This window comes from Tasmannia lanceolata, unplaced genomic scaffold (genome assembly GCF_043159265.1).
Source record: "Tasmannia lanceolata isolate RefF3 unplaced genomic scaffold, GAP_Taslan_0.1 ptg000003l, whole genome shotgun sequence".
NCBI classification, from domain to species: Eukaryota; Viridiplantae; Streptophyta; class Magnoliopsida; order Canellales; family Winteraceae; genus Tasmannia; species Tasmannia lanceolata.
In genome coordinates this window covers 23,939,346-23,962,325 of record NW_027518680.1, presented here as the reverse complement: position 1 = coordinate 23,962,325, position 22,980 = coordinate 23,939,346, and the positions used below count along the sequence as shown (strand labels likewise).

At 39.7% G+C, this 22,980-nt stretch overlaps 2 protein-coding genes across 3 annotated transcripts in view; one reads left to right on the top strand and one right to left on the bottom strand.

Moving 5' to 3' along the window:
- The window catches only part of LOC143853994 (pentatricopeptide repeat-containing protein At3g16010-like), a 30,104-nt gene that overhangs the window by 1,842 nt on the left and 5,282 nt on the right, over nt 1-22,980 (top strand). Inside the window, exon 2 of one of the 2 annotated variants that reach the window (XM_077363693.1) lies at nt 5,930-6,018. The exons of the other annotated variant lie outside the window; for it this stretch is intronic. Coding sequence (XP_077219808.1) covers nt 5,940-6,018 — 79 coding nt within the window. The 5' untranslated portion in view covers nt 5,930-5,939. The remainder of the gene's footprint in view (nt 1-5,929; nt 6,019-22,980) is intronic. 2 annotated transcript variants of the gene reach the window in all.
- LOC143868073 (uncharacterized) lies at nt 2,409-4,118 on the bottom strand. Its single transcript, XM_077376160.1, has one exon. The coding sequence runs from the start codon at nt 4,116-4,118 to the stop codon at nt 2,409-2,411; it is 1,710 nt and encodes a 569-aa protein (XP_077232275.1).

The following is a 22,980-nucleotide window of genomic DNA, read 5'->3' as shown; positions in this document are numbered from 1 at the left end:
GGACACTATCTTTCTTATTGTGGATCGTCTCTTTGAGGCGTTAGTTGCTTGTTCGGGGTTTCCCCTTTTGGATTTAGGGCTTTGCCCTAGTTTGTGGTTGTGCTTACGTGTTCCCTTTAAGATTGAAAATATTTTAAGGTCCAGAACATTGGAAAAGCTTTAAAATCCAAAAAACATTAGAAATTTGAAACTCAAAAACATTTGAAAACTTTAAAAATATCAAAAACATTTGGAAAACATTAAAAAACCGTTAAATCATTTGAAGTGTTAGGTTTTAGTTAAGAGAGTTCGTTTCGAACTACGTTGGCTTGATCCTCTCTCACGAGGTACGTAGTGCAGCTTGGGATTCTCGTCCCAGGTCCAGCCAAACTTTTGTAAATAAACTTTGAAAATCTTTCAAAAACCTTTGAAAACCTTGTTTTCCAAAGATCTTCCTCTAGAGTTAGGAGTTTGTCCTAGATAGAGAGTTTTAGAGTTAGGAGTTTGTTTTTTCTTGTGTGCTTGTTGTGTGTTTGTGTTAGAGTTAGGAGTTTGTCCTAGCTAGGAGCGCCTCCGTCCGGTCAGTTGGCGATTCACATCACCGACTGATGACTAGGTCTAAGATGCGTTAGTGATCCCATTGTTTTCCTTAGGACACACAGCCTAGTTACACATAGGTTGTAGGAACCACCTGCATTAGCTTAGGGCTAACCTGCATTTAGTTAGGGCATATAGGGTGTCTTAAAATCTATAATTCACTGGAATTTAAATAATTGTTCAAGAAGCTTTAATAACTGGTCCGGTCTTTTAGATCGAGTCTAGGATAGAGGTCCAGGTGTCTTAGGCATCATAGCTTAGAATAGGTGCGAAGAACTACGTTGCCTTGATTCTCGTGGAGGCGGGGATACGTAGGCTTCTTTGGATGAATATCAGACCATCTGAGGGCTCGGGCTAAATCGTTTAGAGTCTTAGGATTTGTTGTTTTGTTATGTTGTTTGTTTTGCTATGTTTTCTTACTTTCATGCGCAGACCTTATACCTTTAGCTGTAGCATGCATGTGTTTGTTCACCAGAACTTAGACACCAGTTAGGTATGTCACTCATAACCTAGCGATGCTTAGGTGACACACTTCTTTCATTTATGTTGTGTATGCTTATTATTTCATCCCCGAGTCATGCATGATTAGTTAGACGTCCACTCGGGGATATTTGTTTCCATTTCACATGATTTTAGCCCAAAACTCTTCGAGGTTAATAATAAATGGCATAAGAGACCAAGTGTTCGCACTCGGGCGAATTGGGGGTGCTCTTCAGACCTTCCCCATTCGTCACTAGGCACGGGCCTTTTGTATCTCTGGTTATCCATTGCAAACAGAGCATTTGTTTTGGTTCCATGGCGTGTCCATGGATGGCGACTCTGAGTTATTTTTAGGTACATCTCGGTTTCGAGCCCTGGCTCCTGATCAGGATGTATCTCATTCGTTTTGTATCGCCACTCATGCTATGTTGTGAGGGTGGCAACAGTTTCGAGAGTTCCTTGGCAGAGCTCTCTCTTTCATTGTGGAGATCTTAGAGGATTGTAGGGGGACCTCGCGTTCCTCGCCGCACTCGTCCTCTCAGATCGGGGTCCACAATCATCCACGTAAACCTCCATATTCCGATCGATTTGTGAGGCGAAAATTTTATTCACCAGCCGCTGATACGTGGCTCCCGCGTTCTTAAGGCCAAATGGCATGACTTTATAACAGAACAGTCCTTGCTCTGTGACGAAGGACGTCTTTGGTATATCAGGGGAGTGCATACGTATATGGCTATATCCAGAGAAAGCATCCATAAAGCTAAGCATCTCATGGCCCGATGTAGCATCTATCAACATGTCAATTCGGGGGAGGGGGTAGTGGTCTTTTGGACAGGCCTTGTTTAGGTCAGTAAAATCCACGCATATCCGCCACTTCCCGCTCGCCTTTTTAACCATTACTACATTGGCGAGCCATTCTGGATAATAATGCGTCTCTCGGATGAACCCCGCTTATAGGAGTTTATTGACCTCCTCCTTTATGGCCTTATGTCGCTCAGGAGCGAAATTCCGTTTCTTTTGTTTAACGGGTCTATGAGGGGGGTCGACGCTGAGCCGAATGACGACAACGTCCGTCGGGATACCTGGCATATCTAAAGCAGACCATGCAAAAACATCTGCGTTAGCTTTTAAAAATTGACCAGGTTGGTTCGGATCTTACCAGTGAGGAGTGAGCCGATCTGGACCGTTCTTTCATCATCTTTCCCGAACAACGGTATCAGGGTCAGCTCTTCTACCGGTTCTCTGCGCGTCTGGTAATTATCCGAATGTGGGTTGGTACCGGCTATTTGAAGGGATTCCTTCTCCTTTTTCACCACTTTGGTGTAATCAGCGTAACAGTTTCTAGCTCTTTCCTAATCTCCTCTTACTTCTCCGACTCCTGCTTTTGTCAGGAATTTGATTTTGAGATGAGGTGTGGAGACGATAGCTTCAAGCTTGTTCAGAGCCGGACACCCTATTATGGCATTATAGGTGGAGGGGACTTTAACAACCAGGAAAGTCTGCATGATGGTTTTCTGGTGGGATTCTGTACCGAACGTAACAGGGAGGTCTATCCTTCCCTCAATACGAATCGATCCGCTGAAGAATCTGGAGATTGACCATTCTACTGGTGTGAGTCTGTACAATTCTAAGTGCATCTCTTTAAAAGCGTTGTAATGTAAAATATTGACAGAGTTACCGGTGTCTATCATTACCTTACTTACATTGAAATTGGCGATGATAAGGCGGACAACGATCGCATCGTCATGAGGGAGGTGGACGTCGTCGTAGTCTTTTTTAGTAAAGACTATCTGTTCTTCACTATCAGTAGAATCCAATCGCAACTTCTTTGCTGGAGCCTCCACCGCATGGATTTGGGCGGCATAAGCCTTCTGTCCGGTAATTGTTGGTCCTCCTGAGGCCAGTCCTCCAGCGATTACATCGATATTCCCTGCAATCCTGAGTGAAGCGTCGGTCCTTATGTCCAGGGGTTGTCTAACTTCGGAAATCTGTCTGGTTTGTTCAGTCCCGACGGTCGATTGGGTCGGATTAGAAGGACCGAGCATCTTTGGAACCTCAGATTTATGGGAAGGTCCATTATTCTTCAGGTTCAACAAGTATTTATCAACACACCCTAGCCCCACCAACTTTTTGATTTCACTCTTCAGATTATAACGATCATCTGTTGTGTGACCATGGTCGCCGTGAAAATGGCAATATTTGCTAGTATTACGCTTTCGACCGGTACCTTTCATCTTTAGTGGCCATTGAAGATTTTCCTTTCCATGGATTTCATAAAGGATGTTTGCTACGGATGTATTTAAAGGAGTGTAGTTGTATCTTTTGAATTGTTGCGAGGGAGCTCGGTTGCCAGATTGTGACTGCCGATTATCGGATCGAGGAAGTTTAGCCTGACCATTATTCGACCGAGCCTCCTCCTTCCTCTTTTCTGGGGCTTTCACAAGCTCTAGTTCTCTCTCCATTGTGAATGACTCTTCATTGTTGACATATTTATCTGCTACCGCCATTAGTTCTTGGAGATCTAGGGGAGGGTCGATACTCAAGGCTACTTTGAGATCTCTATGATGGACAGCTGACTTCATGGCCCCTCTAACCATCTCATGTTTAGGGTCTTTGATTTGTGATAATTCAGTCCTGAACCGACATATAAAAGATCGTAAGGTTTCTTCCTTTCCTTGCCGGAGAGCGAGGAGTGCGTCAGCAAGTTTTTTCTGTGGCCGACAATTGACGAAGTGGGTCACAAACTCCCTACCTAGCTCTCGAAAAGAGGATATGGAGTTAGGTTTAAGACGGCTGTACCAACTATTCGCTCCTCTTTTCAAATATGAAGAGAAGGCGTGACACATAGTTATGTCGTTGGCACCTTTGAATTCTATCGCCCTCTTATAGGATTGAAGATATTCCAATGGATCAGTTGTACCATCGTAGAGATCAAGCCTAGGTAGGTCGAAATTCGGTATCAATTGAGCCCGTGCTATGACTTCTACGAACGGTGATTGTATTTCATTCTCCCACTCAGCAAGAAGATCTGTTTCATAAGGTTTCTTAACATGGCGCTGCATCTCTCTAACTTGTCGCTGAAGTTCGGCAAGGAGTCCTGAATCAGGCGCATTAATTTTGTCTCTCAAATTGTGATGCGGCTTGTCTTGCTCTTGGTTCTGGTTTCCTGCGCTATTAGCCCTTTGGGGGACGTTGTTGTTCTGGGTCGGAATAGGCCTAAAAGTCAATTCCAGTGCTCGTCGATCGTTCGCCTCCCCGTTCCCGTGATTCGGCCTGGGACTAGTAATCGAAGCAGAAGGTCAGTGATTTACTGGCCTTCGACTGCGAGGGTTTTTGCCCTTAGGTGATTCGTCTTGTTCTTCCTCTGAAGGCGAATTTCTTACTTCCGCGATTAGTGGAGGAACATTGACATTTTGAACTATTGGTGGGGGGTGGGTGGTAGATGTCTCAATTTTTCCTGAAGGGCGACCGAAACGTTCCCCACTTGCTATGCAAGTTGGTTGAACATGGTTATAGTGACTGGAGTAGTGTCGTCGTTATTAGGCATTTCTTTCGGAACTTGATTCTTGGGGATTGTAGCCTGTGGTTGACTCCTGGTCATTACTCCTTCGCCTTATGGGTTAGCTGGGATGGATTTTGAAGTTTTTGATCTCGAATTCGTCATGGTGGTCCCACGGATGGCGCCAATCTGATGATGCCGAAATCCGGCTCTACACAATCTAGTAGTGATAGAGTTATTCCTGTAAGCAACTCATACTCACAGAAAGATGTTAGTAGTACCGGAATTATGATACTTCAATATTTAAGCTAGAAATCAGAATCATAGGTGAATTGAAGGGAAGGAGATGGGATTCAGATTATTTCCAACGAGAAAGAGGGGGAGATGATTGTGACTGAACCTGGTCTTCCCAAGTTGCCTATGTACCCCTTTTTTGAGCATCAAGTCTAACATAATTCCATTATGAAGTAAGGGCCCTTTTTTATAGAGAAATGAGTCCTCAATGATTAGAATCCTGCTGTTTTAGGAGTCTTTCCTAATTGGTTGATTTCCTCGGGAGATAAGTTTATATCAATTTTTAATAGATATCCTATTTCCCTTAACGAACAAGTTACTATTCAATGAACTTCCTATAGGTAGAAAGTCACCGCCTTAGAGTACAGTGCCTCTTTGAGGGGCGATTTCCTAACTATGAACGTTGCTACTTATTCGGATGAGATAAGGTCCGTGACAATTCATACTAAAACCACTAAGTCGGTTTCTATATAGTCGGAAATGCCACGTGTCGATCATCGACGGATGGTGCCGATTTTACCCCCAACACTCTCCAAACCCATCCAAATCGCCAACGAAGGTAGATAGAAGGAGAAACATGCCTTCTCCCAAGGAAAAAAAAAAGATTTTCCTTACTATTACCCTTTCTAGCAGACTCTACGTCCCCTGTGTTTCTGCTGTATTGGTTTCAATGAGAGGGAAAGAAAGTGGTGCTAAAGAGGAGACAAGGGATAGGCCTAGCTAGAAAATGGCGTCCTTTTTTAGCAGGAATTTGAGATCGTCTCTTCCCTGGTTTTAGGGCTAAAAAACATAGACAAGAGAAGAGGGTTACCGGATTACCTTTTTGGAATGGGTTTTAACCCTTATAATCCGGGCCGTGTATTCAATCGGACGGCTGTGAGAGGGCAACGAACCATTTTATTGTGCAGCGCGACGCTTTTGCAAAACAAAGGATATATGATAGATCATTTCATTCTTAACCCCTCTGCCCTCTCCCTCTCATTGTTTTTTCTTTTCTTTTCTCTGCAACAGAACTCAAATTTTTGTTTTCCTTTCACACCATTTATTTTCCTTTGTGACCTGACGTTGGCAATTGAACAGACCCGTAGGAATGATGATTTCGAGGTCGAGCATTTTGAAAAGAGCCTTTTCATCTTCGCCTCATCTCTGTGCCAGAATTCCTCAAACAGGTATGAGGCACTGCTCTACTTCCTTTCTTTATTTGCAATCGGGTTTCAGTTCATTATGTATTCAGTCTATTTATTTATTAATGTTTTAGGAGTTCAATTTCATTTGTCGTGGTCTTCTATGGTTGAAATATTTAGAGGGAGCATCTAGAAACCTATCACTATGCTGATGTTTTCTTTTCTTTTTTTGTTTTTGTTTTGTTGAGAAGTTCAATGGTGGAATGATGAATCATACAGAGATGAAGGTTCTTCTAAGGTTTCTGTTTTTATTTGTTTTGGTTATTTGATGAATATTCAGGGCTCGCGATACTCTAGTTCTATTAGAAGCCCTAGCACTGGTGAGCGAGTTGGCTATCATTTGGCTGCAATGATTACTGATAACTTATTTGGGGCTTTTTTTCTAGGGTTGCAGATCTTTTCTAAGAGTTTGTGTGTGGAATCTGGTACGTAGAGAGTAGAGAGGAAGTTGGGGTTGAAAGAAGGGGAATCTGTTGACATTTGGTAGCAGGATAGCCTTGCAGATTTTTCCAATCTAGCCACATATAAACTATTTTCGGGATTGCAAGGGAGGTCATAAAGAAGATGGGGAAGTTATAGAGGGATTTCTTATGCGAGGGATGCGAGGTGGGAAAGCAGATAAGACACATGGAATAGGAATGCAATTCTAAGAGAGAAGCGGGTTTGGGACTTGGAAGATTGGTTGCGAGGAATAAAGATCTGCTGGAGAAATGGTTATGGAGGTTTGGGGAGAAAAAAGAGGTGATATAGAGGAAAGTCATTGTGGGAAAATATGGGGAGGGAGGCGATGCCTAGGGAGAAGCTCAGGTGCACAACGGTGTATATGTGAGGCCAAAGATTATTTTTTAAAGTTCAGGGTAGGTGGGGAGAGGATATTAGATTCTGGATAGAAGTGTGTTTAGAAAATGTTACTTTGTGCCATGCGTTCTTGAGCCTCTTTCAGTTACATTGGATAAAGAAGCGAGGATTTCAAAAGTTATGAGTAGGGGAGAAGGTAGTGTGGGAGTGGGTTGTTGATTAGAAATTTTGTGGATGATGAATCCTTGTTTCTTCTTAACCTTTTTGGCGTTCTTGAGGTGGTCTATGTTTCTCATGTGGAAAGGAACCAGAGGATCTGAGTCAGATACAAAAGGCGGGTTTTTGGTCAAATCTTCTTCAATGTTAGTGAAGGAGACATTGAAAAAGATTTCAGCTAGGATATGGAGGACCCTTGCGGCCCCACACATGCCTTATTTGATTGAAGTGTTTTTGAAATATAGGTGTGACAACCCAAGAGGGGGGGTGAATTGGTCAATTAGAAATTTTAGGTTTAATTAGGGGAAGATTAAAAATTAATCAATTTAATTAAGCACTAATTAATTTAACCCTTGTTCAAATAAGCATAATGATCAAGGCTAGGGTTTAAACATTCTAATCATGCACATTTACTAACCCTTGTTCAAATATATATCATAATGCAATTAAGGTTTATATATTTAAATCAAGTGCATTTACTAACCCTTGTTCCATTAAAAGCATAAACAAGTTAGGGTTAGAGATTACCAATCACCACATGTCCAAGAGAGAGAGAGAGAAGAGCAAGCATCCACAAGGCACAAGATTTATAGTGGTTCAATCAATCACAAGTCCTACTCCACTCTTCCAAGTTTACCTCCTTAGGATCTCCACTAAAAATGATGAAGCCTTAGACCCGAATTCACCATCTCCAAAGGGAACAAACCCTTTTTCGCACGAAGCCTTGAGAGGGACACTCCCTCTTACATGATTCACCTTTCTTCACGGGCCGGATCGGAGACCCTCGTCTTCACCTTTATTCACTGGCCGAAGAGGAGACCCTTGTCTTCACCTTTCTTCATGGGTCGAAGAGGAGACCCCCGTCTTCACAATTCTTAACTGGCCGAAGAGAAGACCCTCATTTGAAGAACAAATAAAATGAAAACCACTCAATGCCTCTTAATAGGCAGATTACAACTTTGTATGCTCACAATTACTCCAAGAAAATACAAATGTAAAGCCCTATGGAGTGCCTCTTGATAAGATGTAGAAATGGAAGATCAAAGTGGTTTTTAGCTTTTGAAATAAAACGTTGAAGCTCAAAGAGAAATGAGATTTGATCTTTCTCAAATGTTCAAAAGCTTGTAGAGATAGGTTTTAATCATGTATATTTAGTGTATTTGAAAATATCATCGATTGGAGTAAAGCTGTAAATAATCGGCTTGAAAAAGTCAAGCAGAAAACTCCCCAACGGCTAGTTTGCTCGACTGCGGCGGTCGACCTAGCCACAGCGGTCGCCCGCCCCTATCGGGCGCCCTATTATATTTTCAAATTTCTTACTGTCGCAGTCGACCGGCTATGGCTGTCGCGGTCGACCGGCTATGGCGGTCGCCCGACGAGGGTTAACTGTTTGCTCAGAAAATTCGGCTCAAAAACCTATCTCGGTCGACCGATCCACGGCGGTCGCCCGCCCAAATCATGACGGATTGTTCCTGACTTTCCAAGAACACTTCCGCGGTCGCCTGGCTCAGCTCGGTCGACCGGCCCGATAAAATTCAGGATGCCCTGGATCTCCAGATGCTATCCCGCGGCCGCCCGGCCTAGCCTGGTCGACTGGCCCTGGTAAAAATTCTATTTTAACTTTAAAACTTCAGGGGCTTTTGGGCCATGGTCTTTGGGCTAAAGTCCAAGGTTTTCAAACACATTTTTGGGTGTGTTGATGGTTTTCACAGATGTAAAATGTTATGTATAAAAACCATTTGAAAACCTTTTGTAAGTACATTTAAACATAAAATCAAGAGGAATCCAAATACATTCTAAAAGTAAGAACCTTGAGTTTTTTTGGAATGTCTTGGCTCCTTTGCACTTTCTTGGACTTCTTTGGCTTGGGTGAACATCTTGACCTTGTCTTAGCTCTTGTGACTTGTCGTCCAATCTTCAATGCATGTTGAGGTACATGAGGTGTCACCATGTCATGTTCATCTCCAAGCTTCTTCTTGACACTTTGTTGGGAACTTGTGGAATCTTAATGATGAGCTTCTTGATTTGAACATCTTCAAATGAGGACGTCTCCAATGTAGGTGCAAGCTCTTGATTCCTTTGATCCTTGATCCACAAGCCATGTGTTGTGAAGAGATGGCGATTATGACATAAAATTCCTGTGTACACCACAACACCTCAAAGCAACACATTAGTCCATAAATGCTAATCAATTTAGTTTGCTAGCATCAAAACAAGAAGGTAAGGTGAATGATTAACCAATGGGAACCATTGGGCTTACATTCTCCCGCTTTTTGATGATGGCAAACAAATTGATTAGGGAGGCCGGAGATATTAAACAAATATATGAATAAGCATTTAAGTACTACAAACAATGAAGCAATGCTCCCCCTCACTATATGCACAAGTACAAAATGATAATGTAAAGCATGTGGTGCATATAAAATTGGACTACCTAATCAATTCCTAAAAACTCTCCCCATTTTGGCAACAACAAAAAGGTAGGGATATGCAAGTGAAAGTGCAAGTGGGGTGTCATGTTGAATGATAGCGTATATAAGCTATATATATGGTATATGATATAACATTTATGCTCATAGAATGCTTATCAAAATAGAAAAACAAAGTAAAATGCATGATACGCCTCCCCTTTTTTTATTTTGTTCTAAAGTTTTCTAGTTAAGCACAAATATGGGGGCAATAGATCTTGTGAGCATATCACAATGATCTTTATAAACATGAATATGAAACCATTTAGCTCTCCCCCTATGTATTTGTCAGAGGCCCTAGGTGAAACCTATGTTAGGGCATGACAAGGAAGAATGGTTGAAAAGGTGAGTGATTAAACACTTGGGTTTCATTTGCAACTAGATGAGTCTCTACCTGAGCAAGAATATGCTCAGATTGATGACATGACCATTTGGGTTCACAAGTTGCTTTGAATGGGGGTTTTCTTGTCATAGGGCAGACAAGTCTCTTCCTGAGCATGAACATGCACAGAATTATAAAATAACTTTTGAAGCATAAGTTGCTTTCCCTAGAGTTTTAAAACTCCCCCTGACTATGTGCATCCAAATATAAATTTGAATTGCAAGCACATAGGCCCTTAATTTGAAATCACCTTAACCATTCATTATTGATCAATTCAAAAGAATTTTTCATTTAAAATGTGAATGGAGGAATATCAGACGAAAGATATACCAAATGAAATGAATATGGTCTGATATAAAAATGCACATGGATACAAAAATAGATTAGTATATACCATATCCATGGCAACCAAAGAACATGTATATATGTATAGATAAGAACTATAAAGCTTCATATACATGAACTCAAGATGGAAGAATAATACCACATTTCAATTAATATATCTTGAAATGCCGAGAGTGGTATTTGGAAATCTCTCAAAGGAATCTATTCGGAACTTTTTTACTGATAATTGTTTACAAGAGCTTAGATCAATGCTTAACCCTTTCTTCCATGTAAGGGTAGCATTTTTAAAATTTCTTCCCGGATTTGAGAGATTGGGTACTTGTTTTAAATCTTCTCCTTCATCAAAGGGTCATCATTGAGAGGATGAGCATGAAGTGCACATGCCAGCCTTTAGACATGAATCTTCAATTTCCTTAGTCTCTGTTCATCCTTCACTATGGAAGAATGTAGAGTTGGACAGAGGAAAATTGAGTACATCTACCATCTTATTACATCTGGCATGATGGAATGAGACAAGTACCATAGACAAGCCGCGAAGGACATATGATTTGAGTGGAGTCCTCTGAAGCTAGAATTTTGGAAGAGATGATGGGACATGACAAACTCAAATATTTTTAAATCATCTCTCTTCTAAGAAATTGTCATTGGTCTTAGATAATTCTTATAATGTAAGGCCTGACAATATTCAATGGCTTAGATATGAATGTAAAAGCACATCCATTGGATCTTATCATGATTAAAGATGTTCTTATCTTTAAGAGCACATGATAAGAGATTACTTCATAGGAGATAGGATGATCTCAATCACTATTCTATTAAGGAGAGTTCTAGAGGTTTTTCAAACTCTAGAACATGATACTTATCATTACTAGAGATAGAAACATATAAGTCTATCCAAGATAAGTATACGGCCAAAAAAGGATATGGCCCAAAGGCTTTAGGCCAAGGGAACTTGTCAAAAGATGAGAGATGATCTCAAATTTAAAGAATAAGACAAGACCCAAATACAACACATATGGAGCAATGTGGCTCCACATGAGTGTACTTATCATATGTGATGCACATCAAACATCATATGATAAGATGCATGGACAGACATTGAGCATGTTAATCTCTCCCTTTGAAAGTGACTCATACAATGTATGAATCCAAAGGGCTATCCAACCTAAGGGACACCAAGGGATTTAAAGGTGAATGACTTTCAAACCACCATTGGGCCATTAATGCATGATTTGCTATAGGTAGTCATATGATACCAAAAGAGATGACAACAACCTAGCAAACCATGCTCTCCCTAAATATGTGCAAATAATATATAAGTATAACATACAAAACACATATGGCTTATCATGGTTAAGATGTTGGCTAAAAGCCAAATAAATTAGTGTTTTAATTAAAGGTGAGTGTACATTCTCCATCTTACTAGGTAAGAGGACTAAGAGTACCAATTGAGTGATTTTTAAATTGAAGTTTACCATCTTCACCATGTACCTAGTAGCATACAAGGGGAAATGACTATAGATTATATAGATTAACAATTAAGCTTAAATCTATAGGACTTGGACATTATAAGAGGGATCAATAGAATCCCATGTCTAAGAGTGACATCCATGGCTAATTTAATGAGAGCACTCATGGATAGTCTACTACGTTTGGACTCAAGAATCATGGTCCAAACATCTATGCCTACATCCACAAACCACTATATATAAGATAGGGCTTTTAAGCACAGAGTGCAAAAGGCCCATGGAAAACCAAGATGTGGGAAACAAGTGTTCCCATCACAATGTTTTACATGATAACCATAACAATGAGAAACTGCCCAACAATGGTACTAGATTCCTAACACATTTTCAATTTTACTCAACCGAGTTCATAAATTGAATCTAGACACATTTTCAATTCTCTACAGTAGAGAATAATCCAAGGACTTCTAGAGAATGTCAAGTGATGAACACCTTGGACACACGCATTCCAAAATGAACTACTATGAATAGATAGTTTTATCTTAGTCATGAGAGAATATTTATTTTAAGCTTTTTGGAATACATCAATTTAACCCATCAAGATTTCTTATGCATTTAATGATAATCATTAAGCACATAAGAGTGGGTTAGAAGGACAACTAGGTGCATAGTAATAAACATGCTTATTCACTTAGGCAAATGAGATGTCTAAGAAAGGATTTGAGTGGATTTCCTTAGACAAGACTTTTAACACTCAATTTTCCTAGAAATGATATTCTTCCTAAGTTGAATATACAAGATCTAACAAATGCCAAAATTGTCCTACAAAGAATTCAACAATGATATGAATGAACTTGAAAGATCAATTTGAACTCAAGAGCAAAAATGATGGTTAATTTACATCGAAGCACACATATGGTTTTCACATTTGAATTTTCTATTGTGGATTCTCTTGTGGATGCTAAGTGCACAAGTGATGTGATTTGCACTTAGGCTTAATCAAGAAAGATATTCAATAAAGCACAAAAAAATGTGATCATTTAAGCACAATGAGCAAAGATACAGACTATTAAGAACATGTACAATGATGAGTATCTATGCTCATAAAAACTAGATACAAAGAGTATTCAATAAATTATAGTATCTAGCATGAATGTGAATGATAAAGCAATTTAGCATAACCCCTAAACTAACTCATTCACTAATTACATTAGAGGGATTCTTTTGGAACCTAAATCCCTTTGGTTCCATCCAAGTTTGTTTGTGGGAGTGTACCTTTTCTTATCCAAACAAACTTGTTAGATTTCACAATTCCAAGCTTATACTCAGAATTGTGATGCCCGAATCTACCACAATAATTATGATTGGTAGATGAGGAGCAATTAGAATCACAAGACTTAGAAGTGTGTATATTTTTCTTCTTGAAGTTTTTGATTCTTATTAGAGAGTTCTTCATTCATTTGTTCTTCATTTTCACAAACATATTTATATTTTTCAACAAGTTCAATGTTTGTAATTTCAAGGCTTATAATTTCTTTCTCAAGTCGACATTTTTATTTATAAAAAATATGCTCAATTGACTTAATTTTTTATTTCTTTTCAAACTTTCATTTATTTGCAATTTCAAATTTTCAATTTGAATTTCCAAATCATGAATTAAATGTTTTAAAGAAACTTCATTTGCAAAAGATTTGTGTAAAGTCTCTTTTTGTCTAAGAATTTCATCATTTGAGAAGAGAAAAACATTTTTCTCAAAAATATTTTTTAATGAAGTCCAAATATCTTTTGCATTGATGCAATTTGAAATTTTGTAAAAAATGTTAGCAGTTAAACCACAACACAGTGAGATCATGCCTTTGAGTTCAAGGAAAACAATTTTATATCACCTTCAGTGCATTTCCTTGAAAAATAAATTCCCTCTTTAATGGCATCTAAAATGTCATTATCTATGGATTTGAGATAGGCTTGCACTTGTGCTTTCCAAGCTCCGTAATTTGTTCCATCAAAGAATGGTGGAATTAGGGTGGATCGGCCTTTCTAAAAATCCATAGGGATTGTCACAGATCTTTTCTCTTGTAAATTTTTAAAATTAAAAATCTGTTTAAGAGCCTAAGCTTTGATACCAAATGAAATACAGGTGTGACAACCCAAGAAGGGGGGTAAATTGATCAATTAGAAATTTTAGGCTTAATTAGGGGAAGATTAAAAATTAATCTATTTAATTAAGTACTAATTAGTCTAACCCTTGTTCAAATAAGCATAATGATCAAGGCTAAGGTTTAGACATTATAATCATGTACATTTACTAACTCCTGTTCAAATATATATTATAATGCAATTAGGGTTTATATATTTAAATCAAGTGCATTTACTAACCCTTGTTCCATTAAAAGCATAAACAAGTTAGGGTTAGAGATTACCAATCACCACATTTGCGAGAGAGAGAGAGAGAGAAGAGCAACCATTCACAAGGCACAAGATTTATAGTGGTTCGATCAATCACAAGTCCTACTCCACTCTTCCAAGTTTACCTCCTTGGGATCTCCACTAAAAATGATGAAGCCGTACACCCGACTCCTCCATTTCTAAAGGGAACAAACCCTTTTCACACGAAGCCTTGAGAGGGACACTCCCTCTTACATGATTCACCTTTCTTCACGGGCCGAAGAGGAGACCCATGTCTTCACCTTTCTTCATGGGCAGAGCCACAGCGGTCGCCCGCCCCTATCGGGCGCCCTATTATATTTTCAAATTTCTTATCGTCGAGGTCGACCGGCCCATGGCGGTCGCCCAGCGAGGGCTAACTGTTTACTCAGAAAATTTGGCTAAAAAACCTATCTCGGTCCCCGACCGACAGTGGTCGCCCGCCCAAACCATGACTGATTGTTCCTGACTTTCCAGGAACACTTCCACGGTCGCCCGGCTCAGCCCGATCGACCGGCCCGATCAAATTCAGGATGCCCTGGATTTCGAGATGCTATCCCGCGGTCGCCCGGCCTAACCCGGTCGACCGGCCCTGGTAAAAAATCCATTTTAACTTTAAAACTTCAGGGGCTTTTGGGCCATGGTCTTTGGGCTAAAGTCCAAGGTTTTCAAACACATTTTTGGGTGTGTTGATGGTTTTTAAAGATGTAAAATGTTGAGTATAAAAACATTTGAAAACCTTTTGAAAGTGCATTTAAACATAAAATCAAGATGAGTCCAAATACATTCTAAAAATAAGAACCTTGAGTCTTCTTGGAATGTCTTTGCTCCTTTGCACTTTCTTGGACTTCTTTGGCTTGGGTGAACATCTTGATCTTGTCTTTGCTCTTGTGACTTGTCCTCCAATCTTCAATGCATGTTGAGGTATATGAGGTGTCACCATGGCATGTTCATCTCCAAGCTTCTTCTTGACACTTTGTTGGGAACTTGGGGAATCTTCATGATGGGCTTCTTGATTTGAACATCTTCAAATGAGGACGTCTCCAATGTAGGTGCGAGCTCTTGGTTCCTTTGATCCTTGATCCACAAGCCATGTGTTGTGAAGAGATGGCGATTATGACATGAAATTCCTGTGTACACCACAACACCTCAAAGCAAAACGTTAGTCCATAAATGCTAATCAATTTAGTTTGCTAGCATCAAAACAAGAAGGTAAGGTGAATGATTAACCCATGGGAACCATTGGGCTTACAGTTTTTGGGCATTTTCCTTGAATTTTCTAAGTTTTTAGGATGAATTTTAAAGGTTTCCTATGTGGAAGGCAAATCCCGCTTTAGTGTTTTAGGAAATTGTGTTGGGAATCGAAGTTGAGTGGATTTTATGGGTTTTAGATTTCCTTGGTGGCAATCCTCACCACGGAGAGAGGTTTGGGGAGAAAAAGGAGATGATATAGAGGAAAGTCATTGTGGGAAAATATAGGGAGGGAGGCGATGCTTAGGGAGAAGCTCAGGTGGACAATGGTGTATATGTGAGGCCAAAGATGATTTTTTAAGGTTCAGGGTAGGTGGGAAGAGGATATTAGATTCTGGATAGACGTGTGTTTAGAAAATGTTACTTTGTGCTATGCGTTCTTGAGCCTCTTTCAGTTACATTGGATAAAGAGGCGAGGATTTCAAAATGTTATGAGTGGGGGAGAAGGTAGTGTGGGAGTGGGTTGTTTCTCATGTGGAAAGGAACCAAAGGATCTGAGTCAGATACAAAAGGCGGGTTTTTGGTCAAATCTTCTTCAATTTAATGTTAGCGAAGGAGACATTGAAAAAGATTTCAGCTAAGATATGGAGGACCCTTGCACCCCCACACATGCCTTATTTGATTGAAGTGTTTTTGGGCATTTCCCTTGAATTTTCTAAGTTTTAAGGTTGAATTTTAAAGGTTTCCTATGTGGAAGGCAAATCCCGCTTCAGTGCTTTAGGAAATTGTGTTGGGAATCGAAGTTGAGGGGATAGTATGGGTTTTAGATTTCCTTCTTATTGGGTTGTTCTATACAAGGGCTATGTGAATCTCTAGGGGATTTTTTCTGGATAGTCTTGTTGTCAATATTGGATTGCTATTTTGAGCACCTAGTTTATCGACTTATGCCGAGTTCTTCTATAGATTGCTGCTGCTGCTACTACTACTACTACTACTACTTATTATGTTCTTTTTTCACGTGGTTCTGATATGAAGATGCATGTAGATTTAATTTCTCTTAGAAATGGGGATTAGGTCAAAGAGGAAGAAGAAGAGTAGAGAGATGGAGAGTCTCCACTCTCCACTAAGGGAGCTCCTCATGTAAATGATGTATATATAGGCCCAAGATAGGGCAATATGATACAATGACTATAATACCCTCTACAATACAAGTAATGCCTAAACTACCCTTACACATTATTCAACACTCCCCCTCAAGCTAGAGTGTATATACTATGAAACTCTGATGTAGGGCATCCCCTTCAACAAATTTTACATCGGCCTTAAAAAAAAAGCTCAATAAAAAAGCTCATTAAAGTAGTCTTTAGTTGTTTTAATAGCTAGGGGTAGTTTAACTAGTTTTAGTCTTTTGGGCATTTTAGTCACTCATTTAGTAAGTGTAATTTAAGGTTTTAAACCTTGGGTAATGGCCTATATAAACCCTCATATTCATTTTGTAAGGAGCTTTGGATGATTTCTATTTGAGACTTAGGGTTTCTACCCCCTTTTTGTTATGTTCAATTGAACAAGGAAGTTACAAGCTCGTGATTCAAGCTTTTCTTCCTAGTTCCTGTTTTTACCCTTGTAGATTACAAGGTTTTGAAATCATTTAGGGGCCGTTTGGATACGCGGATTTTAGAATCCAGGTTTTTAGTTTGAAAACAGTGTAAAAGAGGGTTCAGGATCAAGCTGCTGTGTGCTGTCGTGGCAACGTTTCTTGGATTTTAAGCAAGAAAATCAGGCTTTAAAAATCTCTCATGTGTCCTAAGATTTCTAAAACCTGGAAATATGGGAGGATCTGCTACTCTCTTGCTGATGGGAAGAAGGGAGAGAAGTAAAAAATGAGTAAAAAACGACAGTTGGTCTGCTTCTTCTCTTGTCTCTAACCCTCTTTTACACTGTTTTCAAACTAAATACTTGGATTCTAAAATCCGCGTATCCAACGGCCCCTTAATGTTTCGAATTTTGGCATCCCCTTGCCAAAATCTGTCTCATTTCAAAGCATCAGGCGAATCAAAGAGGGCAACATTGATGTCCGCTTGAAAGCGTTTTAGGGCATTCGACAAGAGCTGCAATAGTCCTCCAAAATCTCGTGAGTTTCCCTTTGCATAATACGTTTAGGATATCCTCTCTTGCTGTTATTCACATGAGCATTAAAATTTCTGGAACGATGAAGCCAATTTGGAGAAGTGGAAGTTTCACCATGTCCTTATCTGTATGAGCATTAACAGAAAATACAAATTGAAAAGCTCATGCTTGCTTTCAATTTGTATGCTTTGGATGAATTGTTGATTAACAACAGGCATATTTGGTATCCACGATCATCAGCCCCCTATATCGGTATTGTTTCTTGTCATTCCAATGGCGTGTACTCCAAGTGCTTGTTGAAATGTCTGTGAGGTTCCATGGTAAAATTCCTTGCTTAGAAACTTTAGAGAAGAACATGCAAATGATAAGTGCTCAATTATATTTTGTGAATCTATCTTGTTGAAGGCTCTCTAAAGCACAAGCAAAATAAGCACACCAAAGCCTTTCACACAAGTAACGACGAAGTACCACGAGCAGAGACATCAACTGAGCAGCACAACGCAAATAGAAGAAGAACAACTGCCGGAAAGGTGATTAGAACCAACCAACGACTGGAGCATCGTCGTCTGGAGATACAAGGTTGACAACAGCACGTCGCCAGGAGATAGCCTACCAACGATGGCGGACACCATCTTCTAGAGACAATGTTGACGGGGGGACACCGTCGCCTGAAGATAACAAAGCAACGATGGGGAGACCATCTTCTGGAGACAAATTCGATGGGAAACACCGTCGCCTGGAGATAACCAACCAACAACAATGGGGGCACCATCGTCTGGAGACAAGGCCGACGAGGGTCACCGTCGCCTGAAGATAACCAACCAACGATGGGGGACACCATCGTTTGTAGACAAAGGTTGACGACATCACATCGCCTAAAGAGATAAGGCCGATAGCCATGCTAAAGACCAAGCATATAGCCTGATAATGAAAAGTGGATTGCAACTCAAACCACGATGACTGCATAAAACTATGCCAAGAACAACTCCAAGAATGTGAAGAAGAAACAATGAATAATTCGAAGAACTAACAATGCGAAGAAGTAACTCACCATACACAGGACCGACAATGAGAGGAAGAAACAAGCCATAGAAGGGTGAACAACATTAACAACATCAACTAGTGAAGACGACAAGATGTACGAGGAAGAACAGCACCAACCAACCACCAACACTCCCCTCGGGCGAGGCTACGTGAGTCCGGAGACGACATCACCAAGGCAACAACATCAAGACAACACTAGACAACACTCCCTCTCAAGTTGAAGGCCGAATACCTTCAACTTGCAAAGAAAAGAAGACTTTTAAGGCACCAAATCCCTCTTGGACATTTCATCAACACTTGGGGTGCACCTTGGAGATCAAGAGAAAAGCCATAGAAGAAATGAGAAAATAAAGGATTTGGGGTAGAGTTTTGGGAATGGAAAAGTATTTTGGGGAGTAGATCTAAACGAAGCCCAAGGCCATAGAAGCCAAAAAATAAAAATAAAAATAGAAAAGATAAAATAAGGGATTAGGGTGGAGTTTTGGGAATGGAAAAAGGATTTTGGGGAGTAGATCTAAATCCCGAAACAAATATAGAAAAGAGAAAATAAGGGATTTAAAGTTGAGGTTTGGGATGTCACGGCAAAGAGAATGGAGAATCTGAGATTTTTGTGTTTCTTTTTTTGTTTGTTTTTGTTTTGTGTTTTTGGGATTACGACAAAGAGGAAAGGGAGAAAAGGATTTGCGCAAATAGGGAGACATCCATGCGGAGAGAGAGAGAGAGAGAGAGAGAGAGAGAGAGAGAGAGAGAAACCCAAATTGGGCTTTGCGCAAATGCATTGAGAGAAATGTTTACGGCCAAAAAAGAGAAACGGATGTGAGATTTTAGGTATTTTGGGACAGAAAAAATAGGGAGAGAGATTTGAGGAATTTGTGTGGAGAGATTTTCTAGCGCAAATGCGCCAAAGGAGAGAAAAAAAGATGTTGTAAACAAAAGGGTTGTGGGTTTGCCGTAAACACCCAACATGAGAGAAAATACCGAGAGAGGGATTGTGAGAAACATAGAGGCCCTGTTTGGTTTGCTGGGATTTTAGTAGTAGTAGTCAACAAGGAGGTGACAAGGATGGGAGATGTGTAGACTTGTCTAGAGAATAATAGGGGAAAAGTGGTAATGTGTTTGGTTGGACCTCAAACCATGTGGAAAAGTAGGGGTGTCATTACCAAAATAAGTAGTAGAAGAAAGAGAAAAAGAAGAGAGAGAAAGAGAGAAAAATGTAATGATTAGACAAGACAAGACATATTCTACTCTTCTCCCTTCTAAAATCTACCAAAATGGAGTTTCTCCATTGGAAGATTAGTAGAGGGGACAAGTCCGCCATTTAGGCGCCACCTAGGAAAAAAGCTAATAATGATGTCCCCTCCATGGCTTGGAGTCAAATGGAATTTGAGCTCAAATTTTGCAACCAAACAACATCTCGCATTTCATATTCCGGGAAATGCCGAGCCGTCTTCCATGTTTTTTGCAACCAAACAGGGCCAAAGAGAATGGGCTTGTGATGGCTCTTCTTCTTTCTTCTTCCTTTTTTGTGAGGATCAGACCTAAAGCTCTGATACCATGTTAGAAATGGGGATTAGGTTAAAGAAGAAGATGAAGAGGAGTAGAGAAATGGAGATTCTCCACTAAGGGAGCTCCTTATGTAAATGATGTATATATAGGCCCAAGATAGGGCAACATGATACAATGACTGTAATACCCTCTGCAATAGAAGTATTGCCTAAACTACCTTTATACATTATTCAATAATTTCAATCTAACATTCAACTCAAGTATATACTCTTCTTTTTTGGCTTTGAGTTCTTTGGCCACTCACAATGTTCTGAATCTCCCAAGATTGAGATATACTTGGGGGATTGAGTTCTTTTAGTGCGTACGGTGTTTGAATCATAATTGCCAGAGTGGGAAGCGAGTTCGAGAAGCGATGCGGGAAGCAAGGGGTTTAAAAAAGAGAAAATGCGAGAAGCGAAATGCTGTAAATAAAGTAAAGAAGTAAAGAGAAAATGTGTGCGAAGCACCATTGATTGTCAACATAAAGCATGTAAAAAGCTTCATTGGAACAAACAAGAACATATAAAGAGTATGATTGTAGTAGGTCAGGGATAAATGATTAATATAGGGTAATGATTACAAGTAGAAAATAAGACTTCGTGACATATTAGAATTGCAAGTTGTAAGAATTTACAGTTTCACATGTTTTATTCATGTATATTTAAAGTCAAGTTTTTACAAAAAGATCCGCATAATTTTTATTTGAAACTTGAGATCAATTTTCAAACTTTAAATGCATTTTTTTTTTAAAATATGTTGTCCCTTCAACATTTTATCAAAACGAAAAAATATTCTTTTAGGAAGAAATAGTCACCTAAATAGGAAGCGTGCTCTTAATTAAGAGGAAACATGTGGGAACCGTATGAGAAGTGTGCTTCCCTTAAATATGGGAAGAGAGTACTTAGCTTCCGAAGCGAATTCTGGGGAAGCGAGCTTCCCATCCTACTAGGAAGTTTCTGGTAACTATGGTCTTTGAATCTACCCTTTTACAAATAGTGCTATTTAGCTGCTTGTAGTGTTTTGAGCTTTTGCATTTGACTCCCTGTTATAGGATTGTCATCCATTGTAGTCTTTGTCTTGTCAACAGTAGTTCTCTGTGTTCTAAAATTTTAAAGACCTTGTCATTTATTGTTCAAGCCCTTATTTTAGAGGAGGCTCTTCATATCTACATCTCAATCGATAGATCAAGTGCTAGTGTTGTTGAATCAAAATCTACGGGAAGGCCTGCATTATAAATTTCTGGTATTTATGAACTTTTAGGCCATGACTGGCAGCCTGAAATTTTTTTCCTGATAAATTTGTTTCTCCAAATGATGAGAGGCGTAGGGTGGATGGGAGAAGGAGAGATTTTAGAGGGCGCGAATGAATTGAGGGTGAGAAGTGGCTAAAAAATAGGAAAAAGCCATTTGTGTTTTGAGTGAAGTTTTTTGTTTCCCGACTTTTCAGGCTTTTCTTGTCCTTACCTCTCTCAGTCCCTCTCGTATCTTTCCCCATACCCCCCCACCCACCCACCCACCCGCTGTCCCTCACCATTGGGCAAGCTAATATTCCAGGAAAAAAATTCATTGTAGCCAAGCATGCCCTTAGGGACATATCTTGATCTGAAAATAATTATAATTCAGGAATTTTTTGGGGTCAATAACAAGTCAGTGGCTGTAATTTAATTATCAACCATATTACTACCAGAGTAGGTTTTCTTGTGGAAATCATGGACTCGATAGCTCCCAAGAAGGCTGCCATAGAAAAACAGATTGATCATATTGACGAGACTTTACAAATAGTGCTACAACTAGGTCAGCTAGCAATGACTTTGGAATCAACTTTTGGAGGATGCACGAGAATGAGAGTGTCCTAGATGAGGATTGCATCATTGAGAATTGAGATTTATATTCAGCACACACCTCAACTTTTTGTGGGGCTCTGATTATCTATTTTGTCGACAAGACGACAATGGATGATTTGGGGATGACCGACTAATGCGGGTGCTTAAGAGGGAAGAAGAAGAAAATATAGAAATCAAGAACACAACTTAGAGAAGAAGAAGAAAATGGGAGCAAAGCTCAACCCAATTGATATTCCATCAATTACACAAGTTAATCAACATCCAAAATCCCCTCTAAAGATGGTTTCTTACTCTTTAAATAAAAGAAAACCAAAGTAAATTTGTTCAAGCTTCTCCACTAGCTAGCTTAGGGACTAACATAACATTAATTGCATTGGAACTCACTAACTTTGACTGTTTTGGGCACCTACAGACACAGTCCACTAAAACTGCCATAACTTTCTAACCACTTGACCAATTTTCGAGCACAAATACTTGTTGGAAAGATCTCAAAGAGACCTACAACTTTGTAGTTTATCACTTTTCATGATTCTGCCATTTAGAAGCCCAAAAATCAGGTTCAAAACGGGCCATCAACATTATTGTGGGAATGCACCTTGGAACTCCACCAAAACCACCTAGGCATGACTTGGCTGCCATGTTGGCACAGCATCACCGACTCACTCCACAATTAGAATGCTATCGTGACTTTGGAATAAGTATGGAGATACTCGAATTAGATGGGCACATGCACACCAAAGAATTCATCGATTCACTGAATGCAAGGAGATGACTATAGACAAAAAATTGATGTTAATGGTCACCAAGTTGTCTAGCTACACCATGGTTCAAAATTTACTATCAGTCAATATACTAGCCGAAGGCCGTAATGATATGTAACGCACTAACGCCCATATCAGTGATACGTATCAGTCATATTGATTGTATCAGCTTCATTCGAGTGATATGGATTCTCCTTGTCGTAGAAATAGAGCGGCGCACAATGTTTTGAACTTGTATCTGTGCTTTCTTCCATTTTGAATGATTTTTTTCTTTATTTACTTTAACTAAAAGAAATGATTTCTTGTTTTAGATGACTTATTATATTTGGACTGTGCC

Excerpts from the sequence above, each read along its gene's own strand:
- LOC143868073 (XM_077376160.1), bottom strand. The coding sequence starts at position 4,118 with ATGCAGCGCCATGTTAAGAAACCTTATGAAACAGATCTTCTTGCTGAG.